The sequence below is a fragment of the Gadus chalcogrammus genome, chromosome 8 (assembly GCF_026213295.1).
Source record: "Gadus chalcogrammus isolate NIFS_2021 chromosome 8, NIFS_Gcha_1.0, whole genome shotgun sequence".
In the NCBI taxonomy this organism is placed as follows: Eukaryota; Metazoa; Chordata; class Actinopteri; order Gadiformes; family Gadidae; genus Gadus; species Gadus chalcogrammus.
In genome coordinates this window covers 54,144-79,109 of record NC_079419.1, presented here as the reverse complement: position 1 = coordinate 79,109, position 24,966 = coordinate 54,144, and the positions used below count along the sequence as shown (strand labels likewise).

The window sequence follows — 24,966 nt, the reverse complement described above, 5'->3', positions numbered from 1 at the left end:
AAATATGAGTTCCCCTAGCCTGCCTATGGTCCCCCAGTGGCTAAAACTTGCGTTTGGTGTAAAACGAGCACTAGCTGTTCTGCTCGCCTTTGAAAAAACGGAAGCTCAAGTGCGCTGATTTGGAATGTCTGTGTTTAGGACGTCATCAGCATCTAAGCTCCTCCCCTTACTCTGACTGGCTCGCCCAGAGACGTTGGCCCGCCAATGAGACTCGACCGTGCGAGTGCCACATGTGTGTGTGTGAATACACACACTGTAACGCAAGTGTTTCTTGTCGGTTCTTTGACGTCTCTTGTATTTCCACAACGAGACTGTCGTGGGGGTTATCTGAGCCATGGTTGAGAAGGAATTGGGGGAAAGGAACTTTGGCTTTGACTCGCTGAAGTGCATGAACAGCCGGGCAGCCGGCAGCAGGCAGCGCGCGGTTCAGTCAACTTCAGGTTGATGTGAAAGTGGAATAGGCAGAGACGTCGCAGAACCCGACAAAGTCGTTTGTGATTCATAATATCGTCTGGAGGCGCACACAGCTTTTGGCCGTGATAATATGTATTATATGATATAGATATCTATGTATTATATGATATTATTTAGATATAGAGCTCCAGGACTGTAACGCAAGTGTTGTATACTTCCTTGTTATTTGGATAACCGTTCTGCTTTAGGTGTTATGGCGCATAACACGTCGGACTCTCGTCTCTGGTATTTCTACAACGAGACTCGTATTGGGGGTTATCTCAGCCAAGGTTGAGAATGAATTGGGGGAAAGGAACTTTGGCTTTGACTCCCTCAAGAACATGAACCACGACATGGAGGAGAAAGGGATTGTTGGCGGCGAATGTCTCCCGCTTGAGCCCCGCTGAGGGACCACCGCCGGAGGCGAAGGTGCCTAAGCGCTGCCCGTCAACGATCCCTTTCTCCTCCTTGTCGCGGTTCATGTTCTTGAGGGAGTCAAAGCCAAAGTTCCTTTCCCCCAATTCATAACCCTAACCCTAACCCTAACCCTAACCCTATTAGGTCTCTACTATAATAGAGACCTAATAGTATTGGTCTCTATTATATTTGCATGGTGGAAAAACAAATATGAAGCTCTTAATGTGCAATACCAGACTGCCGTACGCAAATATTGGTTTGCGTACGGCAGTTTGGTATGGCGTCAAAACAGTCTCATTAATAATGAATGCACAGAGAAGGATTCACCAATTTATACATAAATGACTCTCTTCTCACAAATACATTTCAATGCACACACAAATGGATATTGTTATTTATAAATGTAAAATAAATCCATTAACAAAAGTAAGTTTCACACATTTCTGATCCACACACGGGTCTTTGGACTGCAGTCATGTGAAAATGAGGGAGGCATCTGATTGGCTACAGAGAGTTCCTTGTTGAAAAAAATGCATTTGTGAATCCATCCACGTCAAGAGAGTCTCAAAAATCCAAATATAAATACAGACCGTCGCACACAAATGCAAACAAGCGTCTTTTAAATTCAAGTTTAACAGTTTGTATATAAATGTAACAACATCCAAGTACATTTGGATGAAAATTGCAAGTATTTTTTTCATTTATATATTTATGGATTTATATTACATTTATTTAAGACACATTTGCGTGTGGATCAGAAATGTGTTTGTGTAAACTTACTTTTGTTGATGGATTTATTTTACATTTATTCATACCAATATCCATTTGTGTGTGCATTGAAATGTATTAGTGAGAAGAGAGTAATTTATATATAAATCACAAAATGCATCTGTGAATCCTTCTCTGTGCATTCATTATTAATGAGACTGTTCTGACCCCATACTCTCTGCCTAGGTTTTAGTTTCAGTATATGAAGCCTCTCTGTACCTTAGTTTGAGTTGTTTTCATGATGTTTCTGCCAGTTGTTCTTGTGCAATGTAGCACTTTGAGATCATTTGTTTGATGTAATGTGCGTTATAAATAACGTTTATTATTATTATTATTATTATTATTATTATTATTATTATTATTATTATTATTACCCTTCAGGGGGGGAGATGTTGGAAGGTTGTAGAGCAGAAATGCCCACTTCCAGGTAACTCTGAATAGTGTAAATTAGAAAAGAAAGAGTGTCATACATAACAAACTATTGCGGATGTAACCTAATATACAACTCATTTGGGAGAAATCCATCGCATTCTAATATAGCCCTGCCGAGCAAACGGAGGTTTGTTTTGTAATCATCCCGAGGCGTGACGGATAAATCCTGATCGATCCGGTTCAAAAAGCGTCCCTACCCTGCTTTGCCACCTGCGGCAGTCAAGAGCCGCAATTGTTGCTATGCGCAGCCTGGATCGCGTGCGTGTATAAACTCAGCAATGCGCTTCAAAAAGACTCACTTGGATGGAGGAGACCTGGTCAACATCACTCAAACCTCCTTGTTTGTAAAAAGGAAAATACTATTCGTGTAATTATTGTCATGATTGGGCAACACTGCAGCCATTGGAGGCCCCTTGGTGAAATTGATAACGTTTGGGAAGCAGTAAAGTATCTCACAGAAGAGACACACAGCTGTTCATTATTTAACACCTGTGCGATGTACGAGTGACGAGTCCATGGGCTAGTGACATACTCTCAAGATTTGGAACTGTAACATTGAAGAAAGAAAGATTATAAGGTCAGTGAATATCTGGACAATGAGAAAACCAACAACATATGATTAAAATAAATAACTTCTGACATTATACAATAGAATAAGTTTAAAGACAGGTGGAACGAAAAGGCAAAATTGAGGAAGTGGTTATTGTGTACGTTAAAAGTTGCTGTACTTTGGCCAAACCCAAAATATAAATTATTTCAAAATATTTATTCCGCATTGCCAATATAGCCTACTAATTCAGTGAACTAATCAGTTAGAAAGCTAATGAATTCTCTAGTTTTCTTTGTTTAATTCTACCTCTCAAATGCATCTAGGCTATGATTCAGATTTAAAACAATTTAAAACGCAGTTCTTTTTCTGGAAATTTTTGATAGGTACTCCTTAACCTGGTAACATAATTAAAGTTAGATTTGATTTGGTGAAATTGTCCCACCCACCATGGTGTGTGTGTGTGTGTGTGTGTGTGTGTGTGTGTGTGTGTGTGTGTGTGTGTGTGTGTGTGTGTGTGTGTGTGTGTGTGTGTGTGTGCGTGCGTGTTTGTGTGTATGAGAGTAAAACTAACTGCAGGTGCAACAGGATATTCTTGAAATAACCAAATTTTTTGTGGTTTGTATTATTTTTATTTATTATTATTATTTTTTTTTTGTATTATTTTTTATCTTGTATTATTTCATATTATTTCTCGTTTTGCGCCATCAATCGTATGTCTTCCGCCTATATGTTTTCCAATTGATGTGTGGGTTGATTTGTGTTGATTGAATCATTCACTGGGAACATAAGGGGCGTTACAGAAAGAGGGCATTATTCCAAATATTATGGTTCTTCCAATCTTTTAACAGTTAGTTGAAAACGTATGCAGCCTACAGCCTTATGACATGGTCCTGTATTGTACTTGATGTACTATGTATGGCTGAAACACGTCAGGCTTCCTGGTGATTAAAGTAACGAACCATTTCAACCATATATAGTAGCTCAAAATAAACTGTGCTCAATGCTGATTGATAGTGATTTCAATAATGTTATCAGAATAACATTGTATCGCCCAAACCTTCACCCTAACCCTATCACTTCTGAAAAAGAAGCTAATGCTGACCAGCCTGTTTTTCAACCAGTTTCACCATCGCCACTCCACTCAGGACCGATACTGATCTGTTACCCCGGGGGGTTGTGTCTGTGTGTGTGTGTGTGTGTGTGTGTGTGTGTGTGTGTGTGTGTGTGTGTGTGTCTGTGTGTGTGTGTGTGTGTGTGTGTGTGTGTGTGTGTGTGTGTGTGTGTGTGTGTGTGTGTGTGTGTGTGGAAAGAAAGAGAAAGATGAATAAGTAACTTTTCATATCAAACCTTATCAAGAAGTCACAATAGTTAACTGGAGCCTGGCAGGTTCCTACTCTCTGTAATGCTACCTTTTGTTTCCTTGAGCAAAGCATCTAAAAACGAACTGCGTGTTTGCAAGATGTTGTTGTGTGTGGTGTTGGCCTAAAATGGCCTTATGTAGCCCTCATTTGAAACTTGAGTAGAATTTCCTGCTCTGCCAACCATTTCACAAACTTTTTTCCACACCTTTGCCAGTTATTTGTTATGGCGGAAGGAGGAAGGCTATCCAGTCACATCGTTACTTTAATCCTGGTGATTAGAATGATGTGTACCATTTCAACCATAGATGGTAGCTCAAAATAAACTGTGCTCAATGCTGATTGATAGTGATTTCAATAATGTTATCAGAATAACATTGTATCGCCCAAACCTTCACCCTAACCCTATCACTTCTGAAAAAGAAGCTAATGCTGGCCAGCCTGTTTTTCAACCAGAGAATCACCATCGCCACTCCACTCAGGCCCGATACTGATCTGTTACCTTATGCCGCTTTTCCACTGCATGGTACCAGCTCGACACGACTCGACTCGACTCGACTCAGCTCGCATTTTTTGCGTTTCCACCGCGATCTAGTACCTCAAGTGGCTGCTTTTTCTAGTACCGCCTCGCTCTAGGTTCCAAGCGGCTGAGCCGATACTAAAAGGTGACGTCGGCAGACGGCCGGCCACTGATTGGCCAGAGAGTGTGACGAAGTCACGAGAGCGACATGGCAACCATGCCGGTAACAGCCATAGCAGCGCCGCAGCCAACATATTCCACTTCTTCAACTTCTTCAACATGCCAGCTAATAATAGTAATGTTATCGATGTCCTCCATTGTTGTTATGTGGGTTCTGTCCATGTGTGGGTTGCGTAGGTGTTGTTTGCGTCGCGTACAAAAATACGTCACGGCCCTTTCGCGCAGCCGACCCCGCCCACGTCCAGGAGGTACTATTTGCGGTGGAAAAGGACCCGTGCTGCTACCGTGTCGAGTCGTGTTGTGTCGAGTCGTGTCGAGTCGAGCTACATGTGCGGTGGAAAAGCGGCAATAGTGTGTGTGTGTGTGTGTGTGTGTGTGTGTGTGTGGAAAGAAAGAGAAAGATGAATAAGTAACTTTTCAGTTCAAACTGTATCAAGAAGTCACAATAGTAAACTGGAGCCTGGCAGGTTCCTACTCTCTGTAATGCTACCTTTTGTTTCCTTGAGCAAAGCATCTAAAAACGACCTGCGTGTTTGCAAGATGTTGTTGTGTGTGGTGTTGGCCTAAAATGGCCTTATGTAGCCCTCATTTGAAACTTGAGTAGAATTTCCTGTTCTGCCAACCTGTTGAGTTTTATCAGCAGAGTGGTGCTGCTGACGATGCGTAGGAAGGAGGCTGACGACTTCTCTCATTATAGGACATTTATTTCAGAACAATGAAATGTGGCCATCTGCCGGTTGGGTTGAGCGTGGACTGTTTGAATATGAAAAACGTCACGCATAAAAATGTCCATGTACGGGAAGTCCATTAGGTCACAATACAATACATGAACATTCATTACATTAATTATTGTGTGTGCTCTTGCGTCCTCTTGTGTCGCTAAGAGTAAACAATATTTACAGTCATGTAACCTGAGAACATAAAAAATAGGCTTACATTTTAACACAACCATTTCACAAATGGTTTTCCACACCTTTGCCAGTTATTTGTTATGGCGGAAGGAGGAAGGCTATCCAGTCACACTCAGCATCCACCCCTAGCCTAATTACCCGAAGGTGTGGTTTTGGCGTTACGTGGAATTTGATGTTCGAAATTCATGGCACTCTCACAGGTTGAAACGCTCTCATGGGACTAAATGAGAGTGCCATCTCCCTTCCCCTTTAAGTCCCATGAGAGCATTTCAACCTGACATGTTGATATTTTGACAGCGCGTATAGTCTCCGATGAGGCAGATCGCATGAATTTTGAACATCAAATGGCTCAGTCTATGGCCAAATAATATGCCCTAATTCACACATGGAATAGCGTTTTCTTCTACAACTTCCGAAATACTGAGATGTCACGTAAATTGCGGCAAAGAAAACTTAACACACATATATGATATGCGGTCCTGTGGCCGCAACTGTGGGTCTATTTAATGATATTCAGCAATACATTAACACACATCGTTTCTTACCAGTATTGTATACATTATCGTTATCGACTTGTGTTCATAATATGCATTAGGAGGGAGACATTAATCTTTTCTCACGATCAAATACTCATCAATCCTAAAAGTTAGGGGCTACACGATGTCTGCATCAGGAAAATATGTGTTTGCTGTAGGCCTACGGTGTTTGCAGATGCATTGATTTAGGCTATATACAACTTATTAACGCTGTATCAGCTGTTCTTTCCCAAATAATTTAGCCAACGTTATCGTTTAGGCCTACTCAAAAACGAGATTTTGTTTTGGAAGGTTTTGATCGAGTTTAACATTGTTATTATTTTTTTGAGTTTATCATTGAGTTTATCGTTGTTATTATTATTATTTTAACGCATGGCATAGTGTAACGGTTGTGATCTGGTCTAAAGGACTGAAAGACAGGAAAAACACATTGGTATCTTCAAAGGTATATTTGTGATTACAGCAGGATCACACATGTCCCGTCAACCTGTTCTTACCATATTTTAGTTCACACCAAAAGCTGTAAATGATGCAATTGCTTTTCCATTTAAAGGAGCGCGCTTTTTGCCTGCACGCTCGTAGTTGAGGCAAGTGATGCTGCTGATGACGAGCCACAAAAACACAAGATAGTCATAAGTTTGGTCAATCGAAAAAGAATAATAAGCATAAATACATGCAACACTGAATAACTAATTAATGGAGCCATTGCTTATATGCTAGATTACAGTTTAGTTGATCGCTATCGTGTGTGTGTGCGTGTGTGTGTGTGTGTGTGTGTGTGTGTGTGTGTGTGTGTGTGTGTGTGTGTGTGTGTGTGTGTGTGTGTGTGTGTGTGTGTGTGTGTGTGTACTGTTTATTATGGAAAAGATCCCCTCAACGTGAGCATTTGTGCCAGGCAGACACACGGCAAACTGACAAATTAGAAATAGATTTTTGTGCGGTATGTCCCTGCTTCTGAAATGCGCGCACATCTCCACCCACCGCTCGCTCGCTGGTTACCATCAGCATTCCACTTTGCGACTATCCCTGTTGCGTAATGCGGATTGTTTATGCCCTTATACATTGTTGAAATCATATGCTGGATGCTTTATTCTTTCAATGTGTTTTTTAGTTAATGATCGGGCTATAATAAGACCACGTTGGCTATGCAACCGCGGACAAATACGATGCCCTGCAATAGCCGCAATTATTCTCTCACGCACCATGATGAAGGAACAAATGTGTGGTAGGAACTGTAAAGTTATGTAATTATAAATAAACAACTTTGGATATTTCTAAGTAGGTTTCTTTATTTTACCAGCCTTCATGGTTCTCCCGTTACACTTGTTCTGTCGTTCTCAGCTCCATCTGATCTAGTAATCAACACTTCCACCTAGTGGTCATAACATATAATATATATACAGAACATACATATCATTACATCCTCCTTTCTCTGAGGTTAAAAGTAAAATAATAGTAGGCCCAAGGCTATATCAAGACTAGACCTGAAAGCTACACCTAAACTCATTAAACACAGTAAGGGCTACCACACCTAAAGCTTTTCTTACATGTAAACAAGGTAAACAATTAATCCCTTCTTTCAGATAACAGGTTTTAGAAAGTAACCTTAATTGACTGTACTGTGTAAATTAACTGTACTATTTCTCTTTCAGGTAACAGTGGTAATGAACTGTAAAACCTCTTCTTTCAGGTAACACCAGTAAGTAACGGTAGGTAATAAAGTAAGTAACAGATATGCAAAAGTAGCAATAAACAGGATATCCTCTTATTTCAGGAAACCAAGGTAATAAACAGTATTTTTTTTATTATTTTTTTTCAATGATACCATAACCTTTACTTTAAGACTATTCTCAGGTTAAGCAAAAATCACATATGTAAACAACAAATACTCTCACAAGTCCATCATCACTCTTGATCTTCTAGCTCTGCTAGACTTACGGCAGACAGGTGACCCTGTCTCTGATTTTGGTGTCTGATGCTCTGTGGGCTGCACATCCTGGTATGCGTCAGGAGGGTTTGTTACTTCTGCGTGTGACTGCTTTCTAAATGTCTCTTGAGTCCTGAGTAGGCATCTGCGGTTCCTCCAAAATACATGTCCATCCTCCGTTCTGACTGTGTACGACCTCGGACCGACCTCTTTGAGCACCACTGCTTTTCGGTTCCATGTGTGGCTCTTCCATTCTGACCACGTCGTGTTCTGAGAGAGGTGTGAGACTCCTGGCCGTCTTGTCATGATGCTTCTGTGCCCACTTCAGCTGTATGTGCTTTTGTGTGAGTGCTCAGTTTTTCTTCTTTCTTGGCATGTGTGGTAATGTGTTGCGCAGTTTTCGGTTCATGAGGAGCTCTGAAGGTGATGCTCCACATCCCAGAGGAGAAGACCGATAGGTCAACAGTGCAAGGTAAGGGTCTGATTTTGTCTCTGCAGCCTTTTTTAGAAGTCTTTTAACGATTTCCACTCCTTTCTCTGCCTTACCATTCGCCTTTGGATAGACAGGGCTCGATGTAGTGTGTTGGAACCCATACTCCTCTGCAAACATTTGAAACTCTTGGCTGCTGTACTGCGGACCATTATCACTTTGGACTATCTGGGGCATGCCATGTCTGCCAAAGATGCTTTTCATGCGAGTTATAACAGCACTGGCAGATGTGCTGTTCAGTTGTGCTTCTTCAGGCAACCTGGTCTCACAGGAATCCGTGAAATGACTACGGACGAATAACTCGAAATCCGTGGACACATCACGGAAACACGCCGATTTCCGTGATGTGGCCACGGAATTCGCTCCAATGCAAGTTAATGACGCTGATGTTCCGTGGCTCACACACGGATCCCCGTTTCAACGAGCGAGTCGACCACGGGGGCTTAACTCAAAACCCGGGGTGGTCTCACTGAAACACTTAAATTGTCCTTGTTGTGTCCACGGAAGTTGCTCCAATGCAAGTAAATGACAATGATATTCTGTGGCACACACACAGATTCCCGTTTCAATCTGTGTGTGTGCTCCCGTTTCAATCTGTGTGTGTGCCACATTTGACCACAGCGGGGGCTTAACTCAAAATCCGTGGTGGTCTGACGGAATCACTTCAATTGTCTGTGATGTGGCCACGGAATTTGCTCCAATGCAAGTAAATTACACTGTTATTCCGTGGCTCACACACGGATATCGGCGTGTTTCCGTGATGTGGCCACGGATTTCGAGTTAAGCGTCCGACCGTAGTCATTTCACGGATTCCTGTGAGACCATGTTGCTTCAGGATAGTTTGAGTGATAATCAATCACTAAGAGAAAGTCCTTTCCATTTACATGAAAGAGATCTGTTCCAACTTTTTGCCATGGCTCACTCGGCATTTCTGGGATCAACATTGGCTCTTTGGCTTGCTTGTATCTGTGTCTTTGGCATGTATCACACTTACTAATCATTGTCTCAATGTCTCTGTTTATACCTGGCCAGTAGACCGCTTCCCGTGCTCTTGCTCTGCATTTTTCTATGCCAAGGTGCCCCTCGTGGATTCTGCTGAGCATATCTTTCCGCATAGATGCTGGGATGATGATCCCATTTTGGTCTCAGCAGTAGGCCGTTTGCCACACTCAGTTCTGCCCTGATGGAATAGTATTATGGGAGTGTGCCTTTTGTCCACCCTTTTTGGAGTTTCGCTGCCACTGCCTGCAGTGTCTCATCTTGTTCAGTTTCCTGTGAAATTTTCTTGAGCACCATGTCTGACACGGGGAGAGAAGAGACAATTAAGTTGACATGCCTTTCAAGCTCTTTTGACGATTTTGTTTTATGCCTCTCTTCATTGCACAGCTGCTTGGGGCGGCGCGGTTGCTCGAGACAGTGCATCAGCCAGGACTATGTATTTCCCTGGCGTGTAGATTAGATCCATATCATATCTTTGTAACCTCATCATCATACGTTGAATCCATGGAGACATGTCATTCAGGTTCTTTTTGTAGATAGAGATGAGTGGTTGGTGATCTGTTTCTGATGTGAAAGTAGGCAGCCCGCATATGTATCCATGAAACTTCTCGCATCCAAACACTAACCCTAGAGTCTCTTTTTCAATTTGGGCATACCTCGTTTCCGACTCCGTCATTGATCTTGATGCATACGCCAGTGGTCTCCAGTGGCCATCGTCAGCTTGGAGCAGCACTGCGCCCAATCCGTCTTTGGATGCATCTGTGGAGACTTTTATTTTTCGAGAGGGATCAAAGAAGGTAAGCACTGGTTCTCTGGTAAGCGTCTCTTTGAGCTTCTCCCATTCTTTGTTGTGGCTGTCAGTCCACTCAAATCCTCCTTTTTGCAGCAGACCTCTGTTTTTTCACTTTTTTTGCGGATGGATTTGGAATAAAGTTCCCTAAAAAGTTCACCATTCCCATAGCTCGCAGGACCCCCTTCTTGTCCATAGGGGCAGTCACGTCAAGAATAGCCTGTACTTTGGAGTAGTCTGGCTCTACACCTTCTCCGGACAGCTTGTCACCTAAGAAAGTGATCTCTGTGACCCCAAACTGACATTTGCTTTCTTTCAGTTTCAGACCGCTCAACGGAATCCTTTTCAGGAGATTCAGCAGCCTTTAACTCTTAACTCACCATTGGGTTTTTTCACAGATGTGATGGAGTTTTTTTAACACTGTTGAGCTGGTAGACCCTCTTGACCAGCTCCAGGTCCTCACATGCTCTGTCCCAGAGCAATGATTCGTGGTCATCAGGAACCACTACAAACATGAGCTTTTGTGTCTTGCCTCTCACACACATTTTAAGCCGGCACACCCCCTTGGTTTCAATTGGCTGTCCATTATATGTTTTCAGTGGGACAGTGCGTTTCTGTATTTTTGGCTTCTCTTTAAGTGCTTTAATGTCCTTTAAACTGATCAGGTTGGCTTTTGCCCTGTGTCTAGTCTGAACAACACCACTGTCTCATTAACTAACAGGTGCCACCCATTTATCTGTTTGCACTGCATTGACTGGCCGTACAGTCTCATCTGCCTTGACTGTCCAGTCTCCTCTATTTCACTGCCCCCCTCAGTAACCATGTACACAAACTCGGGATCACTCTGCGAATCGCTGTCATCCGTTTCATTCCATTCAGTCCATGAGGAAGCTGTCAACGCCTCTCCTTCACGTTGCAGTCGTGATCTAAAAACTTACCTTTTGTAGGTCTCATTCTTTTTAGCAAGACAACGTTCATCAAACTGCTTGAGTACTGCATCCAGCTTGTTCTTGTCTTCTTCAGGGTCAAAAGTGAACGTGTTATACACCTCTATTGCTTCGGTCACGCAACAGTTAGCAACAGTGCTATTTTTCTTTTGTTAGACGTCTCCGACACACCGATAGCTGCGAGGTACAGCTCAAACTGCTGTTTAAAAGTCTTCCAGTTGGCGTTGAGATTCTCGGTAAGTTTTAGAGTCCCTGGTGGCTTTATAGAATCCACTGCTGGTACCATGTAAAGTTATGTAATTATAAATAAACAACTTTGGATATTTATAAGTAGGTGTCTTTATTTTACCAGCCTTCATGGTTCGTCCGTTACACTTGTTCTGTCGTTCTCAAGTCTAGCTCCATCTGATCTAGTAATCAACACTGTCACCTAGTGGTCATAACAAGATACAAGCTACAAGATACAAGATCGTTTATTGTCATATACACAATGGAAACATAGTTTACACTGGGCAATGAAATCCTTAATTTGCAAGTTCCCTTCACACAAAATATACTTAAAATCAAAGTAGATAAATAAGCTAAACTACTAAAAATATCTGTACAAAGAGCAGAGTTTAGTTCAACAAAAACAGTTAAATATAAGGTGCTGTTTAGCATGTGCAATGTTCGCATACAGCAGAAGGCCCTGAAAGACATTGAAACATAGACGTTTTTGAATGTATAAATTGGATGTTGAATATTATTAGTAGATAAGTACATAGTGCAAATGAAGCTCACAGTTGAAAATAAATACAGTTCACAGTATTGAATATAGTGCAAATACAGGGTGTCATCAGTGTTTGAGAGATTCATTCAGCAGTCTGATGGCCTGTGGATAAAAACAGTTTTTAAGTCTGGTTGTTCTGGCTTTCATGCTCCTGTAGCGTCTGCCAGATGGTAGCAGGGTGAACCAAGAGAGTCTAGCTGCAGACATCCACCCACACGCTCCAGACATCCACCCACACGCACTTCCGCTGCAGACAGAAACATCCACCCACACGCCGGTGTAAGTACCATATCGGCTCGGCTTCCAGATCGGCTCGGGGTCCGTCGTCTGCTGATTACGTTACACAATATCATTGGCTGTACGCTTGAATGGGCGTACATTGTGATTGGCTGTACGTCAGACAGTTGTGATTGGCTGTTTTGTGCTGTAGCTCTGGCTGTAGTCATAACAACCACGAGGCAACAGCGAGCACATGTGTGAGCGCGAGTAGGTCTATGGCCGTTTCTCAATTCGCGTACTTGTGCGTGCTCGTGTGCTCGTGGACTCGTGAAACGTCATCAGTCGTTGCCCGAGCACTGTTCCAATTCGAAGCACGCATCAAGCGAGTACTGTCGTAAAACCCGGAAGTGTTCTTGATGCGTGCTCGATCTCGCCGTTTCACCGAGCATGCATCGGAGGTGGCTCGTGTGTGCTTGCAACCGCTATAAATCCCAGGATGCATTTCGCACTCGCAGCAGTACGATGGCGGACAATATGGAGAAGACGCACAACTGTAGCTTAAGTTACTCTTAACTTATATATATATTTATATAATAAATAATATAAGATAATATATAAATATATATATATAAAGTCGTGTGTGTATAGCTTATACACATGAAAGGACACGCATATCTTTTCAATTTTTATTCATTCAGAATATTTACATATTATTTGAAAATGAAAGAGGCTGGGATTTTGTTTTATATCATTTGTTTATATTGTTCAGTAGTATATGCCTAAATGAGGCCGTAGCGCAGTTAACGGACGAGCAGAGGTGGTGACGTCATCGAGTCCGCTGCTGTTCCAATCGCAGGTGCGTACTCGCGTGCTCGCAAGTCTGTGCTTGAAGTACAGACTTGCCAAGTACGTGCTTGCAAGTCATCGAGTCCGTAGTACGCGTGCTAGGAATTGAGAAACGGCCTATGTCTAGTTTCGGTTTGTGTTGCCAGATTGGGCATATGTCCCGTTTTTCCAGCCTAAAGTGATTCAAAGTAGCCAAATCGGGCTGAAAATGTGCCCAATCTGGCAACACGGACGGCTTATCTTAACAGCCAAGATTATTCCGAGGGATGTTTTGTTTTTAGAAGAAAACTATCCATACAGATAGGTTGGGAATGGTCTATGTTCAAAATGAAAGATCATTATAGGCTCTTTAATTTAAGCCATAAAAAACCTTATTGCTGCAGATAGCGTATTGTGTGACGTAATCAGCGATGAATCACCGATATGGTACTTACACCGGAAATCGGATAATAAAAAATAAAAATCTGAAAATAAAATAAAAATCGGGCGTTACGTAATGTGTTTACATAAATGAACGAAATAAATTAAGTTATAAAATCGGATAAACGCTTCCGGTTTTGGACAGAAGACCTGACACTCGCTGTTGACTTTAAGCTGGAGCTTATGGCTCTTCTCTTTCTGTAAATACACACACCTTATTCAGAATTCCCTCTGTGTTATACTGCAATCATCTCAATTTAATATTTGATAGGACACAAACTGATACTCGTATTGTAAAGCTGAAGGGCATCAGAGATTGAGGCTAATAATTATTTTAAATACTATGTATGAGTGGACAGGAATAGTTAGAACAATTCCCCTTTAGCTTCACCTTTTCTGACATATTTATATTAGGTCTAGCCATGTTACATTCTGTTGTCTTAATATCATAAGGTTCGACTGCATTCCAACATAATTTATCATATGTTATTAGCACTTTTGCATTCCTAAATTCTTACTCTGAACCATCATTAATTTAATATCTGGCTCTAATTGTCTATAATATTGTCTTACCTTGTGCTGCTGGACCACCTTATTTGCCCATATTTACATACGACAAACTGAAGTCTGTGTTTTAACTTAGCTCTGTGTGTTACCAAAGTGAATAAGTAAAGTCATACAAAAAATCTATACATTGTAAACGTTATAACACTTTATTAAGAACACTCAACAGATAACTGAACTCAGAACCTCAACACACACACACACACACACACACACACACACACACACACACACACACACACACACACACACACACACACACACACACACACACACACACACACACACACAGCAATGTCACTGGCTGTCCACCCAGCGACCCAGAAACATGGCGTTGACCCGAAGATCCTCCTCAGCTGCCATGTTAAGGAAGACCTCCATGTCTTCCTGAAAATCAAATGTGACGCAGCCAGGCAACTCCAGCCACAATGTTGTCAAGTGGCCCCTGTTTAATGGAAAATGAAATGCCACCAAGTTGGAATCATTTTATATTCAATTATATCTTTTTTGCAACCAGTTAGTTACTTAAACTAAGACTTGGAACTGTAAGGTTCTACACCCCGGACTGCAGACAAGCCCATCCAGATAATAACACATCAAATTAGACAACAACGGCACTGTGGTGGGAAACATAACTGGAGGGGGTAAGTCTGTCTACAGAGAGGAGGTCCTGAAACTGTTGAACACTGAGTGAGTTGAACACCAGAATAATTTTGTCCTCTTTAAATACTTAAAATAATGAAAAACCATCACACCTAGGAGGATGGCACATTCTTTACAAAAGATTATTGTCATGACTGAATGGTGGAAGATTCAGGGAAATTATCATTGATGTTTGTGTCTAAGATCAATGCAGGCAAAAGATAGAGGAAACTAAGTCAGTGACTTATAAAAGTAAGCAGACAAACATTCATAAATATTGTCTACAGACATGTACACATACATTCTTATATTCTTTCTACACACATACATATATCACCTTTAAATGTAATGGAATGTTTTATGTGGGATTCCAGGTGGCACTGAAGCTTCGTGTTTACGGTTGGTTTAAAAGTTGGGCATAGGGGGCAGTGGAAAAGTGTGCAGCAAGTTGTGCAGCGTTTGACTTCTGGCTTTGAATCATCCCTAAAAATCGAGTGATGCATCTACAAAAGACAGGAAAAAAATGTTACAATTGATGTTGTAATTGTAGAAAAAATTAAGATCAAAGACGATAAATTCTCACAGCACAGCATACTATTTAAAGGCCGGTAATTCAGTAGTGGTTGTAGTCTAGACGAAAAAGGCTGAAATAGAAAAACGTAACATTTATTAGGGGTGTGCAGCAATTATTGTCCCTTCAGAGCATCAACTTTAACTATTATTGGCATATAAGTAATGATGAGATATATTTCTAGCTCATACTGTACTTTACATCTGTTTCTCTCTGTCATTATATGTTTTATGAACTGTCTGAGCCCCAGCACCCTATTGACTGGGGGACATTGAACATTTAGAATCTGAGACAGGATAGTAGGCTATTACATAACAGTAATTAATTAACTTTTATCCGTTTTATTACATTTTTCATCTCTTTTACCCCTTTTAACTGAACTAAGTGCTATGATCTCTTAGTTATAAACAGATTGTATGAACTAAACAGGCAGATCGAATATTTAACGATTGATTTTGTCTATTGAATAATATCACACTTCTCAGCCACTGCTGCGGAGATGAACAGCTGATAGGTGCAACTCTAGTTAAAGCGAAACGAGCTGCGTCAATTCAATTCGTGCTAATTATTTTATTACAACTTAACTCTGTCTTGGACTACAGATGACTGTCAAAAGTCCAAATCTTAAAATCGTTTACAAAAAACGTTACAAAAAACATTTGCCTATCTTGCAAAAATGACACCTAGCTAGCGTTTGCCACCGTCAGTGTGGATTAAAACAACAAATGCTTCATATTGGTGTAACTTTCTGTTATTTGTTTGAAGAAAAAATCTAAACTTAATGAAACTAATAGATCGGTAAAGAAATGCAAGTCTCGTGCATTTATAATTGTATCGCTGTGTTTTGAATAGTCACCTACCATAACCTCCAAGTGCAGCTGAGCCGAACGTCACATCTTCGTGCAGTGAGTCCCGTTGTTACACCGAATTCTGCGACCCACCGAAAAGTGTGACCCGAGGGGGCGCTGTTGAATAATGTGCAACTCGCGCTCCAGACATCCACCAGCACACAATTTCCAGCGTGTGGGTGGATGTTTCTGTCTGCAGTAGAAGTGCGTGTGGGTGGATGTCTGGAGCGTGTGGGTGGATGTCTGCAGCCAGACCCCTCTCGAACGGAGCGTTCTACGGCATTGAGAAGACCCGTGTAATAAAGGCCTATAATATTTCTGTTCATGGCATAGATTTCTCCTCAGATTAGGCCAATAAACCAATGGTAAAATAAAAATAAAAACGCTCGATCAAAGGCCCGGCCCGAGTATAGTGGTGGGAAATATCGTCCCGACCTGGCCCGCGTCGGGCTCGGGCTCGGGCAGAGAATCTAAACACTGACTGGAACTACTTTGCAGTTGTCTGTAGGGCTATATCAGGAGTTAATGCACGCAATGCAGCCAATCAGAATACGAGTATTCCCCCAGACCGTGGTCTAAACAATATTATTCACGAGTTATAATCAACCCCTACACATCAATATTAATGATAACCCTGTGGAAATTGCAATAAGTGAGGGATACAATTTCGCACGTTGAGCACACAGTTGTGTGACTCGTTTATTTAGTAAGAGAGAAACAGGAAATCAAAACGTGCTGAAAGTAAACAAATCCCGCATGGGCTCTGACGTCATGAGACACTCGTAATCCTTAAAGGGACAGCGATCCCTGAACCACCAAGACAGTTAACGACATGCCTAACACAATTGAAAGAACAACACATAACAAAATACTGTAGGTGAATTATGTTACACTCACTACAACCCATTAAATACGATATGATTTCTAGATGTCATGGCAACGTCCGCTCGCGACACTGGACTTGCGATCGAGGCATCGACGTGGACGTTCATTTACATGGCCAAAAACAAGAGAATAGATGGCTAGATAAAATAAACATCAAGACATACAATTCTCAAAAGAACAGATGAAGCAGCTACCCTTTTTTCCTTCGCGGTTTGCCTACAGAGCAGCGCCACTGCATTTAATATATCCGTGTATTGTCACAATTTCTCAGTATCAAAGGTGAAAGTAGAAACGGGTGGCCAAAAGCTGTCATATTGTTAGTTATCACAGACAATTTTAAGTAGAAACGGGTGGCCAAAAGCTGTCATTTGTTAGTTATCACAGACAATTTTCAACAATGAATGATCTGTACGGAGCTCCATAAGGGACATTAGGGAGAACGCTCCCGGACAGAACCTTAGTTTGGAAGTCATGCTTAGTGACACGACAAATAGCCTACTTCCAATTGAAATACAACATTTAGAAAATAGGCCTACGTGTCCCTGATCATGTTTCAATAGATTAAATAACGTGACAGTGTCAAGTATTTTCGTGAGACCAGGTTCGAGCATGTGCATGGGTTGAATTGCGTGTGTCTCACGCCGAATGCATGAGACATGAGAGCCCTGTACTTACGTGACCCAAACCAGCACCGCAAACGTTCTCTCCCGCTTGAGATGACGTCTTTCTTTATAGGTTCATGGGTCTGATTCGCCGATTTCCCATGCTGATATCCCCGGAGATTCTCGGGCATCTTCGACAATTTGGCTATAGATATTCTCATTACACGCTAAATAATATAATTATACATATATAATAATACAATATATATATATATATATATATAGCTAGCATTTGTGGTTTTGGCATAAACACAACTAGGGTGCACTGTACTATCTGCGCACACCCTTTCTGAAGCCTCTCTCTCGCTCTCTCTCTCTCTCTTTGTCCCTCCCTCTCTCTCTTTCTCTCTCTCTCGTACCGTTTTGTGGAGCACGTTAATTGTCTGAGAACACTCACATTTCGTTCTGTGTAGCACGCAAAAAATCTGACTATCGTGCTCTGGAACACGCTTCAATAGATTAACGTTTGTGCGCAGGAGCACGCAATCGCGTGATACCGGGTTGGAATATGCCAGGATGGATGTTAGCTGGCAAACCTGTGTCAATTTCTGATGAAGAGAGTTTTTGAAGACAGGGCTGTGTCAATCTCCTCCATTTGTGAGTTTGACACGCAGTGACGAAGTCAGTTTAAGATGTTTATCAGCTCTACATTCCTTGTCAAAGACTTGACACTAAATGGGAGAATGACATGCTTGGAAGGTCTGATTCTTCCACATGTCACCACATATAGCATTTCTTGACCAAGAGATTGGACAAGCCGCTGAACTTGAAAGCCTAGATAGCAAAGGAAGACACTGAGCGACTCTGGAATGGTAGGACTTTCTACTTCTGGTTTAACATCAGGTGGCCAGGCTTGAGGTAAATCCTGAATCTTGATGTCTGTTCTCAATTGAATGGCTGCTCTTGCTACAGCATCTTGAATGTCAATACTTTTCAAATTGTGGTTTTCTTTGGCAGGTTCCCTCATGGACAGGTTATCTGGGTAGAGGGTTTTTCCGTTATCATCAGGGAAGATGTGCAGGGCTCCACCAAACAGCTCCAGCTTTCGTCTTTTTGGTTGATTCCGTGACTTGGTTATTCCTTTGGAGTACATTGCAGCAACCAGTCTAGAAGTTAGATCAGTCATTAATATCATTTTAGCATTGGCAAAAAGCTTCACCCTGATGAACTGGAATATTTCATCTAATGACTGTTTCACAGCAGCTTCATACTGGGCTTCAGCCTCTTGTTCGTCGCAGCCTAACACCTCTTTAGAATGTCCTCTTTTGTGTACAACCCATAGCAAGATCTATGGTAGTGTCCCTCAGCTGCTACAAGGTCTCTACTCACAATAGCCAGGATTCTGCTGTCCATTTTCTTTGTGGCTGTACTAAGGACCGTTTCATTTGCTTGCAGTTCTCGACACTGTAGCAATTTCTCTTTCATATTTTGTCCCTTTATATATTTGTCAATTTTCTGCCATAATCTGCACTCTGTCATAAGTCCGGTTCCTGAGACGCTGTCTCTCTTCTCTCTTAGACGTGTTCTCTTCAGCAGAACCACGAGCACTTTGCTTTTCTTTTTCAAGGATGCCATTAGGAAGTTTCTTCGTTGTGAAGATGCTACGACACAGTTCCTGTGGTAGTAGATTGTTGGAATCTACACTAGAGTCTACACCTTGAATTGAAACCAGCTTTTCTCTATCATCAGAGCAGTGGATAATGCTTTCCATTTTTGGTTGCTTTTGTTGTGGATTTACTTGTCCACTGGTGGCCATGATCATGCAGTTTAACTAGAAACATAATCAGAAAACATAAATCAAGACATATCTTAACTAATGTTTTAACATGTAGCCTACATTAACAGCTTGTTTAATATGAAGTTTGTACTTTTTATAGATTTATTAAACAGAAATACATAACCAATACTACTACTTACCTTAGTAGATGATCATGACAAATTGTAGCCTGGTTATTGCCAGGAGACTGCTGTCATTTTCTTCAGCACAAGATTCCTGATCAACGGGCATAGTTCAAATGACTCTGTATGCAATTGGATAGTCCTTCAACAAATCAGATCGAACCAGCTGATAGCACGCCAAGGGGAGAAGCCAGCTTGGTGATTGGCTCCAGTAACAGCGGATCGGAAACAGGAAGAAAAGTATTGCTTCTCTCCAGCCCCTGCTGCAGGGAGGATTCAGATCACCGGCAGACCGGGCGGGGGGTACCCAGTCTAGACAGACCACCGGCAGACCGGGCGGGGGGTACCCAGTCTAGACAGACCACCGGCAGACCGGGCGGGGGGTACCCAGTCTAGACAGACCACCGGCAGACCGGGCGGGGGGTACCCAGTCTAGACAAATTGGTGACCTGAAATGTTTGGCAGCATGGAAAAAACTAACTAAAAACTAAACCTGAGTTAGCTAGTTTTTAGGGCCAAAATGATTCGAACAGAGGAATTGTGCACCGATTTGAACAGAACTCAAGGGTTAACGGGAAAATATGGAAGAGCGGTACCATACAGTAATGGAATGATTAAGAAAAGCACAAACTCTTTGAAACATACAACTAGTGCAATTCAGAAGGAGTAAAGATGGTGGTTATGGAGTCCAAATGGAATAAAGGTGAGAAGTTATTTACCATATTTAGTCATAGTTTCATGAATAACGTCTGTCTAATATATGGCTGAAAATCCCCCCCTCAAATTAAATAATATAAACAAATTATACATTTCCTAAATCCTTACTGTACGTTCACCAAAAGCTATAAAGCGTTTCGAGCAATAAACGCCCCTTCACTTTGTATTATATTTACGCGATAAAGCGATAGGAGAGATAAAACGCTTGAGCGATAGCTTTAAAGCTGTAAAGCTGCAAATGAGAGTTGAAAAACACTCAACTCTATGAAAAGGAGCTAGAAGCGTTGCGGCTGTAAACGACCACCAGCCAATCGGAATGTAGATGTCTCTCGCCGGCGTGGGTCCCAGTAAACATACGTGCAAGAGCTGTGAGCTGTGAATATTTTTGACAGCGTTGCGTTTTGAGCTATTCTGCATTCTGCATTCCAGTTTTTGTATTTTGTATCTCTGATGTTTCTTGAAGCCACAGGACAAAAAAGGAAACAGATGATTTAGGCTGAAATAAAAAAAAAGAAGGAAATGAAGGGTTTGAAGTGCTCCCGTGTCCCCTTTAGTGGTCATACATACTCACAAAGGGCTTAAAATAAAGCTCTGAGTGCCCCCTTAGAAAATCGACCAAGCATGATAATATAAAACATTGGGATGCGTCCTGAAAATTAGCCAATATCAAGATATGCTCCAGCATCTAAAATGCATATTTTTTTAATGGGGGAGGGTAACTTTAACGGCAGATAAGCCAAATTTAACATCTGGACTGGCCAGTGGGGTATATAATCTCTGAACACAATTCAAGCAACAAGTGAATAAAACAAACTGAACTGTAATATTTCAGCATATCTCCTTTGTCTTCTAGATCCGCCATGATGTTTCTGGTTCAGTGGACTCCCTATCAACGCGCCGGCTTCTGCACCGTCATTGTTTTGTGTTCACTCGCTGTTTTCTTTGCGTACAACAACGTCAACATCAACTCGAATTATGACATCTTCAAAATTCTTCGCCCTCCAGGCATCTCTGAAGAGGTCAACGGAAATTACTCAGAGGTCCAAGTTTTTGAGGAGCAAATAAGGCAGGAGATGAGGAATCTCACGGCGGTGCCCACTAATAGGATGATAATATTGATCTGGTTGTGGCCTTTCAATTACAAATTTAGCCCCGAATGCATTGGATCGGATTTGAGCGGACTACACTTTACCGACAACAGATCCCTGTATAACCAGGCTCACCTGGTCTTCTTCCATCACAGGGATATCCGGACTGATCTTTCCAATATGCCCAAGGAGCCACGACCATGGTTTCAGAAATGGGTGTGGATGAACAAAGAGTCCCCTGCTAATTGCCATCGAATACCTCAGGCCACTAGCCTGTTCAATTTAACAAACAACTACAGGCTGGATTCGACGGTGCCAGGACGATACGGAGAAATAGCTCAACGCAAAAACGCCAAGGATGATTTTAAATTACCAGCTAAGGACAAACTGGTATGTTGGATTGTTAGTAACTGGAACCAAAATTACAAAAGAGTCCATTTCTACAATGAACTGAAAAAGCATATCCATATTCATACTTATGGGGCCGCATTTGGATTGAAAGTTAGCAGAGATGAGGCAGTCCAGTTAATTACTAGCTGTAAGTTCTACCTGTCCTTTGAGAACTCTATCTTTAAAGACTACATCACAGAGAAGGTTTACAACCCCCTGTCAATGGGAACAGTGCCAGTTGTTCTAGGCCCTTCTAGAAATAATTATGAGGAGCACATTCCTGGTGGTTCATTCATCCACTTCGAGGACTTTGATACTCCAAAGAAGCTTGCTGACAGATTACACTACCTCGACCAGAATCAAGAAGAGTACATGAGTTACTTTCTCTGGAGACGGGAATTTGTGGCCAAACATGGAGGGTGGGGCATGGATGTTTGCCGTACATACAAATATATGAAAAACGCCCCTGGATTCCAAACAATTAACGATCTAAACAAATGGTTCTGGGGTTAAGAAAAAAGGGTTAGGGCTAGGTTTGCATTTTTGGATAAACCTTTGGGTAATAATTTGCCACCTTTGGGTGCAGTACCACGATTGGGTTTATTAGTAGTTGGGGGTATTGGTATCCACCTAATAATAGTCATATGTTTCTTTATACAATAACGAAATGGTCATATAAGAAAAATGGGCTAACTGCTCCAATTTTATTAGCCAATATTCCTCAAATGGAACTAAGTAAAACAAATTCTGTTCTATGATTTTTGTGAGGCTTGGTTTTAAGATTTTATGTGGTGATTTTGGTGAATTTTAGATTATTTTTGTAGCCTGTGAATCATTTTATCATGTTTAGCTTTGATATGAAATTGTGGGAAAATTATACATTTTTAGGGCATAAGACCCGGGTTTTATAAACGCTTCTGTTTCTAGAGATTAATATTCTGAAAGAATTTTGAGTCCCGGTCACTCTGGTGAGGAGAAATAAGCCTAATTCATGATTTTTTACAATAGCGCTACCTTTGGGTGCAGTACCACAAATTTGGGTTTATGGTAGTGGGGGTTATTGATAACAATGCCTGAAAGGCTTAAGAGTTTTCGACTTACGGTATAGGCTGCAGTAGGACTTTTGCATACTGCAGCCTTCGCTGCTTGGACCCCTGGGAGGGCAAGAGTCCAACTCGCGATGGTCCAAACCCCCCCCCCCCCAGGATTCCTTGCGGCACCCTGAACGGTGGCCACAATATGTTTATTTAATATAGCGCCTTTCTCATACTCAAGGTCGCTTTACAGTGTCATGAGCTCACACAGAACAAGACGGCACAGCAAAAAATAAAGATAAAATAAAAATAAAAATTAATAATATATACAATGGAATGAATGGAATGGAAGGGAATAGTATAGTCAAGCTTTCTTTGGGATAATCATTTATAATATTGGACAATCATGGATAATACATGTTTTACGTTGACCTGATCCTACTGTTGGCAGGTTTAGGGGGATTTTATATTATTCCTTTTGCCTTACTCCTTTTTATGCACCTATGTATTCGATTTTCATTACGAAAACTGTATTTTGTCAATGTAAATGTGAGCATATATTTAGTCAGACATGTTCGATGTTCATAGTTGATTAAAGTTCTGATAAAACATAATTTTGTTGGGTTGTAGATGCAGTCCTGGACCTCACCTCCTCTTCTCACACATTGTCTGCGCTACATTTATTTAAAAAATGAGTCAACCGTAAAATAATTCCAAAACCCCTGTGCACCAGTACTACAAAATAAACACTGGAACACGCACCCATGCACGCGCACGCGAACAATCGCGCGCACACGCACACGCACACACACACACACACACACACACAATTCCAAAACATGGTGCAAAGTCTCTTACCACATGAATAAAGACAGAAGAAAAGGTTTTCACTTTTAATATGATGAATATAAATGAATCAAAGGCGCAGATTAATTTCATGGCATCTAGCCAACCAGACTTGGCAGAAATCAAATGCTCAATATCAATTGGTGTATAATCCCATGCAGTTAAGAATCGTTTTGTTTTCTATACAGAAATTGTTTAAAAAACAAAACGGTTCTAGAGAGAACGAAGCCATAACGAACAAACGGCCCTAGAGAGAAAGAGTTTATAATTAAATCAAATAAATGAGTTAGGCTATAGGAAGGAGGGGGGCGTGTTATCCCCATGGCTAAGACACCATTTTTGGAACTTTACTATGCGGAATATAAAAGCGCCAGACACCGTGGCATTATACTATTAATGACAGAGAAGCTTAACGCTCTCGGAAACAGACATCATAATGAGCTGCTGGCCAGATGGGGTTCCACACATACAAACACACCGTGGCGTAAGTGACCGACGAGAGGCTTTGACACGCATAATATGTATACGAGCATGCTCCGTCCTTTCACTAAAATATCGGATGTATTTCGAAAATCCAATTAGAAAGGAGAGAGAGAGAGAGAGAGAGAGAGAGAGAGAGAGAGAGAGAGAGAGAGAGACGGAATCTTCATAAAGGGATATCCTGTTCCGTTACATAATTTGGACATTGCTCTGTCAAGCCTTTCGTAAAAACTCAATATCAATTCCCCTCTCGTTGTTATTTTGTCATGTATTCATTATTATCGCTCAGGGGACTATTAATTGGCGTACTTGCGTTTGCTTTTATTCAGTCACCAGAAGTGGGTAAGTATGCAGGCAAGACAGAGTAAAAATGTTTGCTCAGGACAAGATGTTAATGTGTACTGACATGTATTCACGATAAAACTAGGTTAGGTTATCCAACTTGTGGTAGTAAGCAGGATCGTTGAGTTGGCGTTCAACCTCAAATATATATTGTTCCCTGTCAAGAATTACCACCGATGATCCCTTATCTGCTGGTTTTATGACTATTGATGTATTGTTTTGTAGTTCTTTTAATGCTTGTCTTTCCCCATGCGATATATTGGAAGCCTCTGTTGTCGTTTTATAATTGTCTTTAACTGTCTGTTCGTCTTGACTTATTAATTCTTGTATATGTATAGGGACAGTATTGGGAGGTGGTATCCAGTCAGAAGGATTAATAAACGGTTTTGCAATGTCTTTGTTATTTTTAAAGAAGTCTAAAAGTTTAATCCTTCTATGGTAGCTTTGTAAATCGCATTTGTATTGC

At 41.4% G+C, this 24,966-nt stretch overlaps 1 protein-coding gene across 1 annotated transcript; it reads left to right on the top strand.

Moving 5' to 3' along the window:
* The first annotated feature begins 1,957 nt into the window (after positions 1-1,957).
* LOC130387664 (4-galactosyl-N-acetylglucosaminide 3-alpha-L-fucosyltransferase 9-like) lies at positions 1,958-24,160 on the top strand. The gene is made up of 2 exons (XM_056596862.1): positions 1,958-2,647; positions 21,174-24,160. Exon 2 carries the CDS (start codon positions 21,181-21,183, stop codon positions 22,309-22,311), a length of 1,131 nt encoding a protein of 376 aa, XP_056452837.1. The 5' UTR covers positions 1,958-2,647; positions 21,174-21,180; the 3' UTR covers positions 22,312-24,160.
* Positions 24,161-24,966: the final 806 nt, after the last annotated feature.

Bases quoted from the DNA above. Each gene is read 5' to 3' on its own strand.
- LOC130387664 (XM_056596862.1), top strand. From the start codon at position 21,181: ATGATGTTTCTGGTTCAGTGGACTCCCTATCAACGCGCCGGCTTCTGC.